This window comes from Panicum hallii, chromosome 1, assembly GCF_002211085.1.
Source record: "Panicum hallii strain FIL2 chromosome 1, PHallii_v3.1, whole genome shotgun sequence".
NCBI lineage: Eukaryota > Viridiplantae > Streptophyta > Magnoliopsida > Poales > Poaceae > Panicum > Panicum hallii.
The window spans coordinates 5,433,724-5,444,419 of NC_038042.1; the positions used below are offsets into that span (position 1 = coordinate 5,433,724).

At 45.5% G+C, this 10,696-nt stretch overlaps 1 protein-coding gene across 1 annotated transcript; it reads left to right on the forward strand.

The window, feature by feature from the left end:
• The first annotated feature begins 7,982 nt into the window (after nucleotides 1–7,982).
• On the forward strand, nucleotides 7,983–10,408 carry LOC112893130 (SPX domain-containing protein 1-like). Its single transcript, XM_025960303.1, has 3 exons — nucleotides 7,983–8,350; nucleotides 8,462–8,594; nucleotides 9,735–10,408. The coding sequence occupies exons 1-3, from the start codon at nucleotides 8,069–8,071 to the stop codon at nucleotides 10,169–10,171; spliced, it is 852 nt and encodes a 283-aa protein (XP_025816088.1). The 5' UTR covers nucleotides 7,983–8,068; the 3' UTR covers nucleotides 10,172–10,408.
• Nucleotides 10,409–10,696: the final 288 nt, after the last annotated feature.

The following is a 10,696-nucleotide window of genomic DNA, read 5'->3' on the forward strand; positions in this document are numbered from 1 at the left end:
AACTATTGAAATTATAAATACTATTCAAAATATAACTACCCTAAGAAATTTATCTAAAACTATTGAAAATACTACTAATAAATATTTCTAAAAGCTATTAAAAATACTGAGAACTATTCAAAAAATATTAGTACCCTAAGAAATATATCTGAAAACTATTAAAATTATAAAAACTATTCGAAATATAACTACCCTAAGAAATATATCTAAAAACAATTGAAAATACTAAAAACTATTTATAATAGAACTACCCTAAGAAATATTTCTAAAAGCTATTAAAAATACTGAAACCTATTCGAAATATAACTACCCTAAGAAATATATATGAAAACTATTGCAATTATAAAAACTATTCAAAATATAACTACCCTAAGAAATATATCTAAAAACTATTAAAAATACTCAAAACTATTTAAAATAGAACTACCATAACAAATATTTCTAAAACCTATTGAAAATACTGAAAACTATTCTACGTATAACTACCCTAACAAATATTCATAAAAATAATTAATAATTATACGATTATAATACCTCCAAACTGACGTGTGGACAGGGATTCGCCGCTTCCTCTCCTCCTTTTCTTTTTTGTTGATTTTTGATGAATATTATGAGAATTAGGGGTGGGTGGGAGGCTTAAATAGTGGGGGGGTTGACATCCCGCCCGTTGGAAGGGCGGGTTGCCCCTCGAGGCAACCTCCCGCCCGTTGGGGGGCGGGATGCCCCTTGGAACCTCCCGCCCTCCCAACGGGCGGGAGGCCCCTCGGAAGACACCCCGCCCGTTGGAACGGCGGGACGTCGTGTAACTTTCGCGAAGAGGCCCTGCGAAATTCTTTTTCGACCCCCCGCCGACCCCCCACCCGTTGTATGGGCGGGATATTTCATCCCGTCCGTTTATTGGGCGGGAGGCACCTATTTTTCGAAATGTTCTCAGCCGCAACCTCTTTTTCGAATTTAAATTTTTTTAACCCCTTCTTTTTTAAAAAAACTCTCTTTAATCGCGGCTCTCTCGGGGTACCAAAATCGGAAGAAGCGGAAAGTGGACTGGGCCTTCACGGCGTCACGAGCTAGGCCCGTCTCCATTTCTCGTCGGCCTTATAGTTAAGTTTTGTGGAATGTTTTCAATTTTTTCTCTCTCTGTTTTTTTTTCCCGTTTACAAGGCGACGTCCTCGGGCTCTGCATACGCCTCTCTGTCTTCCTGGTGGTTTTCAGCTTCGCCACTTGCATGAATGCGCTTGCTCAGGTCGAACAAAAAACAAAAAAGAACAGATGTCTAGACTAGATCTTATGCCCTCCAGCTGCGTGTGATCCGCGGCATATGCGCCGCTGCATTTCTAGATGGATTGCTAGAAGGTACTGCCCCTTGGGTCAAATAAACTAGGGAAGGAGCATCGAATAGCATATGCGTTGTAGTGTGTTCGGCCAGATCGAGCCAAGAATTCCAATGCAACAAGCTTGCCAACAAGGTGCCGCGCCGGGTTCACGGCTAGGTTCGAGGTTGCTTGCTTCACGGGTCCAAACGGCCGCGATTGGCTTGGCCGGGGGCGACGCTTGCTCCAAGGGATGAGAAAACCGAGTGCCCGTGTCGTTTCTCTGCGTGCCGTCTCTGCCTCTGCCCATCACTGATGTCCTGACCAAATGGCAGCAACACAACAAATATATGGTAATATTCCCTCAAGAAACAAATATATGGTGATGCTACCGCGCCTTACTATGAGGTAAAAATTTCCCATAGCCTGTAACTATCTACGTTGTGATTTTTATTTATTTGTTTTTTCCAGGTTTAGATTTTGCATTGCAGCTGCATAGTTTATTACATGGTCTATTCGTCCGTATTTGGATTATGAGCTTTCTCACGAAGTAGCATACGTACAGTAGCCCCGTAACGGTGGTAACGTAACCCCAATCTAGTACCATCATTTTTTTTAAGAAATACGGTACAGACGTAAACGCTCATAAACACGCACGCACACTCATCCTTTTAATAGATGAAACCTGACTGCCATCGGTCCAAATTCAAGCGCAGAATGAGCCACGTCTATGGTAAAGATCTACCGTTGGTCCTTGTTTGTTTTAATCGGACGGTCCCAACACGAGCTAGCGCATAGCGATTCTTCTTTTGAAGCACACCTGAAACGTTGTCCGGTAAATCTCTAGACTCTTCCAGTCTTTCCTGCTCCCACAGCGCATTACTCTCTCTGACGGTTGACAGAGGTCGGCCTTGGCCACATCGCGGCATCTGCGCGCGCATCCCTGCCGCTTTCGTCACACGCTGCCGGCGGCAAAGTGGAGACGTCTAGGGGGTGGGTGCCCACGCGGAGCGCAACGAGCACACACTAATCTGAGTACTCTTGCGGTCGGGCATGCTGGGTGCGAGCATCAGAGCGCAGCTCGCATCCGCGCCAAGCCAACGGCCGTCACCGGCGGGCGCCAGACGACCGCCGCCGCTGGTTTTGCTGTCGCATGAAACAAAGTTTCTAGCATTTCCAAAACTTACCATTTCACGTGCCATTCTCCGTCTCTCATGGTTACAGTCCGAGCTGAGGTCTGAAGCACACAATTAGTTGGGAAAAGGCTTCAATCCCGAAGCACTTGGGGGGAGCTGGAATTTTGGATCTCGAGCTTTTCAGTCGTGCTCTAAGGCTCTGATGGCTTTGGTTTGCTTGGAAGGAGCCTGATAGGCCGTGGGTTGGCACGGCATCACCTTGTGACGAGACTGATCGCAGTTTGTTCAGAGCTAGGACTTTGGTAAACATCGGGGATGGACGCACAGCAAAATTCTAGCATTGCCCTTGGCTGAATGGCTTAGCACCTCAAGACTTAGCACCTTCCCAGTTCAAGCTGGCCTGGCGGAAAAATAATTGTGTTAGAGAGGACTTAGTTGACCACAAATGGACAAGGGGCTTAAGGAGGATGAGCACAGCGGAACAAATGGCTGAGTTTGTTGGACTTTGGGATGCGGTACGGTCAGTTCAGTTTTTGGACACACCAGATGTTATAACTTGGAAGTGGACAGCTAGTGGAACTTAACTCGGCAAAGTCGGCTTACAACATTCAGCTGCTTGGGACACAAAGGATTTTTGACGGTAGAAGCGTGTGGCGTGCTCATGCAGAGGGCAAACATAAGTTCTTCGCCTGGCTTTTCGTCCAAGGGAAAATCCTGACTGCTGACAATCTCGTCCGGAGGAACTGGCCTTGCAATCCGATTTGTTCACTGTGTGATCAAGAGTTGGAAACTGCTGCCCATCTCTGTCTGACCTGCAGTTTCGCGAAGGAGGTGTGGTTTTTGGTAGCTAACTGGGCGACTTTGGATCTTCGACTGATGACAGGCGATGTACACTAGATGTCAAGACTTGGTGGGAGGCAAATCTTCAGCACCTGCCGCTAAAGAAACAGCGTTCAGTAGCTGCGGTACTAATGGTTAGCCTGGTCCATTTGGAATGGAAGAAATAGGAGAATTTTTTAGCAACGATCGTTGAGCCCGCTACAAGTTTTCAACCTGATCACGAACGAGCTGTTGCTTCGTGTTACGGCCTGTGGCCGACCCGAGTTAGATTTAGTTCCCAATGTTACATCTGTTTAGCTTGTTTAGTCTTTCAGCCTCAGCTTGTGTGAGTTATTTAGTTTTTTTTAATCATAACTTTGTAAGACTCCACTTGCTTCCTTCTTAAATTCATTGCAGTGCTCCTGTTTTATTTAAAAAAGAAGAAGGAATGTCACACATCATTATTGTATCTTCAGTGAGTTTCTAAGTAACATGGTGACAAAATATATGGAAATGTTTTTGTGTGCAGGCTTGACGACATAATTAAAAGAAATAACTTTGTATAGTCACATCATGGGCACCAATATGACCTCAAACATGGATATATTACATTCGAATTTACGAGGACAAGAATAACTTTTTTCCATAAGAAACTTAATTTACATATTGTTTTACTACTGTCAAATCCTATGGAGGTTAGGACCATGTGGCAGGGTGTGAAAGCCAGCACAGGTGGCAAAAATGAACACATGAGACGGTGGCACGGTGTGCTAGACTGCCGAAACGGAGGGGAAGGAGCACATGGTAAACAATATGCTTTCATCTAATACTTATGTGGTAAACACTGTGTTCTTTGAAACAAATAATTGTATGATCGCCACAAGACATTCTTCTTTGCATTAATTTGCAATCCGCTAAGTCCATTCCAAATGATTTCTCTGGATGAGTCAGCAGATGCACGTACCGCTGTGAAGAAGCGCTCTGCAATGTACTGCTGGTCATCTCTGATTCTCTGTTACTGCAAATAGGCAAACTCTGAAGTCTTTGGTAAACCCCAGTCAGGGCGTGGGCATTCCGGCACTGATGTCCACCAATGCAGGAACTGACCAAAACATTGAAGGCATATCTAGAGAGCGAAACAGTACTCTGATGCTTGCTTTTCTCAAACGGTAGAAATACTGGCTAAATACAACTAGACGCCAGGTTTCCAGATGCAACCCTATCCTATGAGCACCTCCAATATACTGAGCCGGCAGATCTTCAAAATTGATGAAGTCACCGTAGCCGTCTCGCTGTCGACGGGCACATCAACTATATACCACTAAAAGAATAGCGCCGGTTAAATTCTGAAATAAATCGAGTAAAATATGAACATTCGTGCCGAGTTGGGGACTTAAATCTGAGTGGGCAAGTTCCACCACAGAGAACCTTACCAGCTGAACTACGTATTCTCTGTTCGCACCTAGTATCATCATGTGACTTGGAAACTAACTCGAGCTCAATCTTTTGCTGGAACTCCATGACGTCTTGTACAGCCTGAAAGTACTATTTCTCTTCTTGGCAACTCATCCAGACAACTCTCATTGTATGTAATAAGTAACTTATATTTACTCCTTTTGCCTAAAAAATTATGCATTTCTTGCAATGCAATTGTGGACAATTACTTGTCCAAGTAAATAGTCAGAGTTGCATTATTTTTAGGTGAAGGAAGTGTATAAAAATGTGAAAAGTTAGCAACCAATAACATACTATATGTGCTCACACGCTCATCTCAGTTTAAGTTTCTACGCGGTGACTTCATCAATATCAAGATATGCTAATTTAACCTTTTTCGAATGTGTTCATGACGACGCTAGGATATATACGTATGTGGTGGATGTGTTTGTATGCTTATAGAAGTGAGTGTACTTAAGTGTATATAAATATGTGTACGTGCCCCTTGTTAGGATCTGTTTGGATCCACCCAACTAAAATTTAGCTAGCTAAAATTTTAAAACCAAATTTTAGAAATTTTAGTTGAGGTGTTTGGATCCTTCAGCTAATAGACCCAACTAAAATTTAGCTAAAATAGCTAAACTTTAGCTGATCTTTTAGCTGAGCCGTTTGGATCACTAGCAGCTAAATTTAGCCGGCTAAAATTTAGTTATAAAAACTATCATGACATCTAAAATCTTACATACTCGAGTGTGCTCAAAGCTAACATTCAACTATACCATGGTAGCACACATTAGTGGAAGTATGTAATAGATATATTTAGAATCTATTTGGAGGAGCTAAACTTCAGCGCATATTAACAGTGTAATATATATTAGCACTCTTGTTTGGATGGACTAGTGTTAAGTTTTAGCACTTTCATCCATTAGCGTTAGGATCCAAACGGAACCTTAATTGTATATATGTCATCTTACGCCATTTTAAAAACAATTTAGCAGCAGTTTCGCTTGAAAAGTTAAAGATAAGATAATTTATGCTCTTCCCACGTGGATGATCCGCTACTTAATAAGTGATAAATTGACATACTTTTTGGAACATCCGATAAATATTATCCAAAAAGGATTCACACTTAGTTGACCCAAGTGACTGGTAAGAGTATCCGAACATCCTTACCTCGTATAGCATACTTTTCGTACGAGATCTCAATTCACACGAAAACTCGCGAGAACAAGACTATAATATCCACGTACCTTTTTAAGGAATCTTTCGGGTCCCACCGATTTTCTACTTTTCTGTCCCGCGGCATCATCACATCACTGTTTCAGCAAGCAAGAAAGATCCTGGGTCTCGTGTCAACGGGACCGAGGACCTTGATTCACATGGTCCCTCGCCAGTGCCGGCCAGTCCGCCGCGCCGGCGGCCGGAGCCATACGCGACGCGCGATCGATCCGATCACCGGCCGGCCGGTCGCGGGCTTCGCGTGCACGCCTCTGCCTCGCTTGCTCCGTCTCAGGTTCTCCGCATAGTCTTCGTGTTGACTTGGAGATGCTTTGTTCCGCGGCGAGGAGGGAGGAGGGATCCCATTGGCGCGTCGGCGAGCGGAGCCAGAGAGAGAGAGAGAGAGAGAGAGACAGGGGGGATCCTCTCGTTCTCGGGGGCGGCGCGATCCGAGGGAAAAGAAGGGCGCCTGCGGGCATATCCGCCTTGGATATTCGTTCCCCCAAACGGATTATGCTTGGAATCTTCCGTGCCCTGGGCCGTATGGCGACTTGGCCTTTTTGGACGTGGTGCATGTGGAGCCTCCAATGTGTCGAGCGTACCCAGTGTCATGCACAGCTTACAATTTAATTTTCTTCTGCATTTCTCTATGCATTCTCCATGCAAGAGTGTTTATCATAAGACGCTGTGTTTTTTACTCCAGTAAAACACTGGGTAGTTGTTGTTACGGTGCTTATTGCTGGTAAAGTTTAGTGGAACCAGAGTCTGCCTGCAAACTGTGGTGGGAAATTTCTTCAAACTAAAGAATCGTAGCACCGTCTCGCAGCAGCTCATCTTGAAAGCTAAAGTCAATGGGCACACACACCATTGATTGGACCACGTGAGAGAGTTGCACACGGGCTGAGCTTTTATCTGCTCAACTTGCCTGATTAAGAAATGCGTCTTGCCTTGTTAATCCAAGCAGTAATGCAGGTTCTCATTTTCGTGGCCCGCATGCAACGCCAAGTTATGCTTAATCAGCAATCACCATCAATGGTGATGGTGCCAGCTAGGCGGAGGAGGAGATCTCAGCGCGATATTTCGCGGTAGACGACTCCGTGTTTCAGTCGGGTGTTATTTTAAGAATAGGATATGCGTATCGTGCTCAACAACGAGAAAATGGCCTCATTCTGAGTCGTCACCCCCCAAGTCGAGCTTTTGGACAAATTTGCAAGCTAATCAAGCCAGCCAGCTAGAAACTAAGAAGCTACTATCCTCTCTTTTTCTTCCGGCAGCTGGTTTGGCACATTGGAGTGCCACGAATACAACGTATTTTAATGAGCTAGGGCATGTAACGCAAACTATGGATCCTTTTTGACATTGCGTGCTTTTTTTTAAAAAAAAGGCACTTATTTATTTATGTTCATGTTAACGTTTAGTTGATAGCATGTTTTAATTTGTTAAGCCAAATCAAGAAGAAAATATGACACTAATGAGCAAATGTTCTCTAGTTAATTGTATTGACAAGTTCAAGGCATCACGTGATAGTTAGGTAGAAGAAAATTACTAGACTAGGGATGTTCAATTATAATGCTCTTACTCGCTTTTGCTCCTTCCTCAAAGTCCAAGAATTATATTTACAACAATCTGGCAACTGTAAAATGGAAAATAATCTTGAGATTTACCAAAAGTTCAAAACCCAAATCTATGCAGAATAAGAACAAACAATTTTCTCGATAAGGAAATATTTCGGTGCATGTCTAGTTTGTGCACCAATGTTCTGCCGTAGCACATGTTTTTTGGACCTTTTTTTTTCACTTGGGTTCATGTTCATCCCTAGGAAATATAGCAAGGCCAAAGTTTAGAGAATTTATTTTTCCCATTAGCCGTTGCCCACTTGTCATCCTTGGGTGCCCCTACAATTTCCTCTCCCACCATCCAAACCCATCCAAAGTGACGAAGCCGCGCGTCGCACACAACCGCCACGGCGCGAGATATCGTCGTCGGGAATATTCTGACCTTCCCCATCACCACCCGCGCATATCCTCGTTCGTCCTCCTCTGCATCCACCCCCCTATTTATCTCGCCTCCTCTCCGGCCTCCCCCACACCCGCATTCCACCACGAATTCCCCCACAACTCGATCCAATTCCGGTTCCTCCCACAACCGCAATGAAGTTCGGCAAGAGCCTGAACAACCAGATCGTGGAGACGCTCCCCGAGTGGCGCGACAAGTTCCTGTCCTACAAGGACCTCAAGAAGCGGCTCAAGCAGATCGGCGCCGGCGACGTGGACGGCGAGCGGCGGAGCAAGCGCCAGCGCGTGGGGGGCGGCGGCTCCCCGCCGGCGATGACCGCGGAGGAGGCCGGGTTCGTCGCCCTCCTCGACGCCGAGCTCGACAAGTTCAACGCCTTCTTCCTCGAGAAGGAGGAGGAGTACGTCATCCGGCAGAAGGTAATTGCTTGACCGCCACCGGTTCGTTCGATCCAATTCACATATCCTTTTCGTTTCTTCTCCGCGAATATCGGTCTGATTCGTGTGGTGGGTCGGGTTGACGGGATGCAGCTGCTGCAGGACAGGGCGGTGAGCGCGGCGGAGACGGGGTCGGCGGAGGAGCTGCTGCGGGTGCGGAAGGAGATCGTCGACTTCCACGGCGAGATGGTGCTGCTCGAGAACTACAGCGCGCTCAACTACACCGGTGAGCACGCCCTCACCTCTTCGTGGTCGCAGCTTGTTGAGTGTGCGCGTTTTTATCGAGATCCGCAGTGGGCTAAGTTAAGGTAGCCACGTGCACCTGCTTTTTCCGTGTCGGGATCTAGGAATATTTTAAGGTATCCTATGATACGTCATTTTTATATGATTGAAAATGATATGGTCAATCTTTTACTAAAGTGCACGTGAGAATCTTCTTTATTAATTTATTTAAAGTAACTTAATCTAATAAATTTGAGTTGCGCCCAAGTGGGGCACAGAGGTAGATTCCATACAGTCCTTTTTAGAAAAAGTGTTAGATAATAATATGATGTCATCTGCGTGCAAATTTGAACCACACGGCTCGTTTTGTAAACGTAGTAATTCTCTCGTGCTTCAGAGTGTAGTTTTTATCTATTTTTTCATTCCTCCCAATGTTTCATCAATTGGTCATACTCGTTGATCCATGTAACCATCGCAATATAATATCACTATGTTCCAAATTTTTTTAACTCCCCATTTCATTTGTAAGGCGAGATCATTAGTGAAACATGAACTGTTAAGGACCACTGTTCAACTTAATCAGTGCCTTTTGCAACATGGGAGTTCAATTTCTTAAAAACAACAATCATTTATGGACTACCACGGGTCACGTGATAAGAAAGTGTGGTTCCCACTAAAGTTGTGGGATTCCAACAACACATATGAACATGGAAATATTGGACTGAGAACTTGCTATTCCAGTCGGACGAACACTGGGCAGAGGACACTCTTTTTGACTCTTTTAAGTTTTAACTAGACACTTGGGACAGCAGAATGGTTCTGTTTCTTAGTTGAAGAATTGCTTTGTTATTCTGGACTAGGGACCAGAGGGCATTCTGGTTATATACATGTAAAATATAAAACCTTTTTCCATTTGAAGAAGTTCTAGTAAGCTTATTCATCCTTAAAAGTTAGGTGGGTACCTACACGCAGTCTTAGCAGATTTCCATTCTTTTCCCTCCTACATTTTAAGGTGCAACAATGGACGGTTCTATTTGTAACTCTACTTGTGAACTTGAGCAAAAAAGCTACCAAGTTGCTCTGACGGTTCCTTCTGTACTGCCGATTGCCGTTATGCTGATGAAGTCGTCCTCTCTTTAACCAGGGCTGGTCAAGATCCTCAAGAAGTACGACAAGAGGACCGGCGCGCTGATCCGGCTGCCCTTCATCCAGAACGTGATGCAGGAGCCCTTCTTCACCACCGACCTCCTGTACAAGCTCGTGAAGGAGTGCGAGGCGATGCTGGAGCAGCTGCTGCCGAGGAGCCAGCCGCCCGCGCCACCGAGCGACGACGGGAGGGAAGACAGCGACGGCGACGATAAGCCTGTGGATGCCGCCGGCTCCTCATTGGCCAACGGCGGCGGCGAGGTCCTGGAGCTGGAGGAGATCGAGGACATGGAGAGCACGTACATGAAGAGCACCGTGGCCGCGCTCAGGTCGCTCCGGGAGATCCGGAGCGGGAGCTCCACGGTGAGCGCCTTCTCCCTGCCGCCGTTGCACGGCGCCAATGGGCATGCGGAGGAGCCGGAGCAGGAGGGCTGACGGGCTGCCGCCGTTTGCGTGGATCGAAATGACGGAGCAGCCTTTGTCGTCAGGTGGCTGGGCCGATTGATGTGTGTAAAATGCTTCTTGCTTGCAATGCTCAGAGAAGATTTTCTTACTTCGGTTCTGCGCCATGTACACACACAGTGATTGCTTTCGCACATAATCTGGCAACTGATGTAAAAGTGGGATAATATCTTATAGGGTGTATATACAAATCTTGAGAAGGATTCAATATGGATTTGGCGCTACATCCCTGAAGATACGCCGGTGAGCTCACTGGCAGGCAAGCGGCCTCCCTCCGTGCAACGCACCAATGTAACCATGAATATGAATAGAAGAACCGAGCTACACAACGTAATTTCTGTCGATGAGAAAGACTAAATACACGAGCTATACAATAAGTATGACCGCATTAACTTATTGTACAAGCTAAGATAGCACTTATCTCGTATCTGTGAGGCTTGTAGACGGCCGTAACGCGGGACGAACACATTCAGGAGAAGAGCAAGAGGGCTGGGGTTT

What these genes read in the sequence shown, in the direction of transcription:
- LOC112893130 (XM_025960303.1), top strand. Translation starts at nt 8,069, where the DNA reads ATGAAGTTCGGCAAGAGCCTGAACAACCAGATCGTGGAGACGCTCCCC. An exon ending in AGTACGTCATCCGGCAGAAG is followed by an intron (nt 8,351 to 8,461) that starts GTAATTGCTTGA and finishes GACGGGATGCAG; the next exon opens with CTGCTGCAGGACAGGGCGGT. An exon ending in CAGCGCGCTCAACTACACCG is followed by an intron (nt 8,595 to 9,734) that starts GTGAGCACGCCC and finishes CTCTTTAACCAG; the next exon opens with GGCTGGTCAAGATCCTCAAG.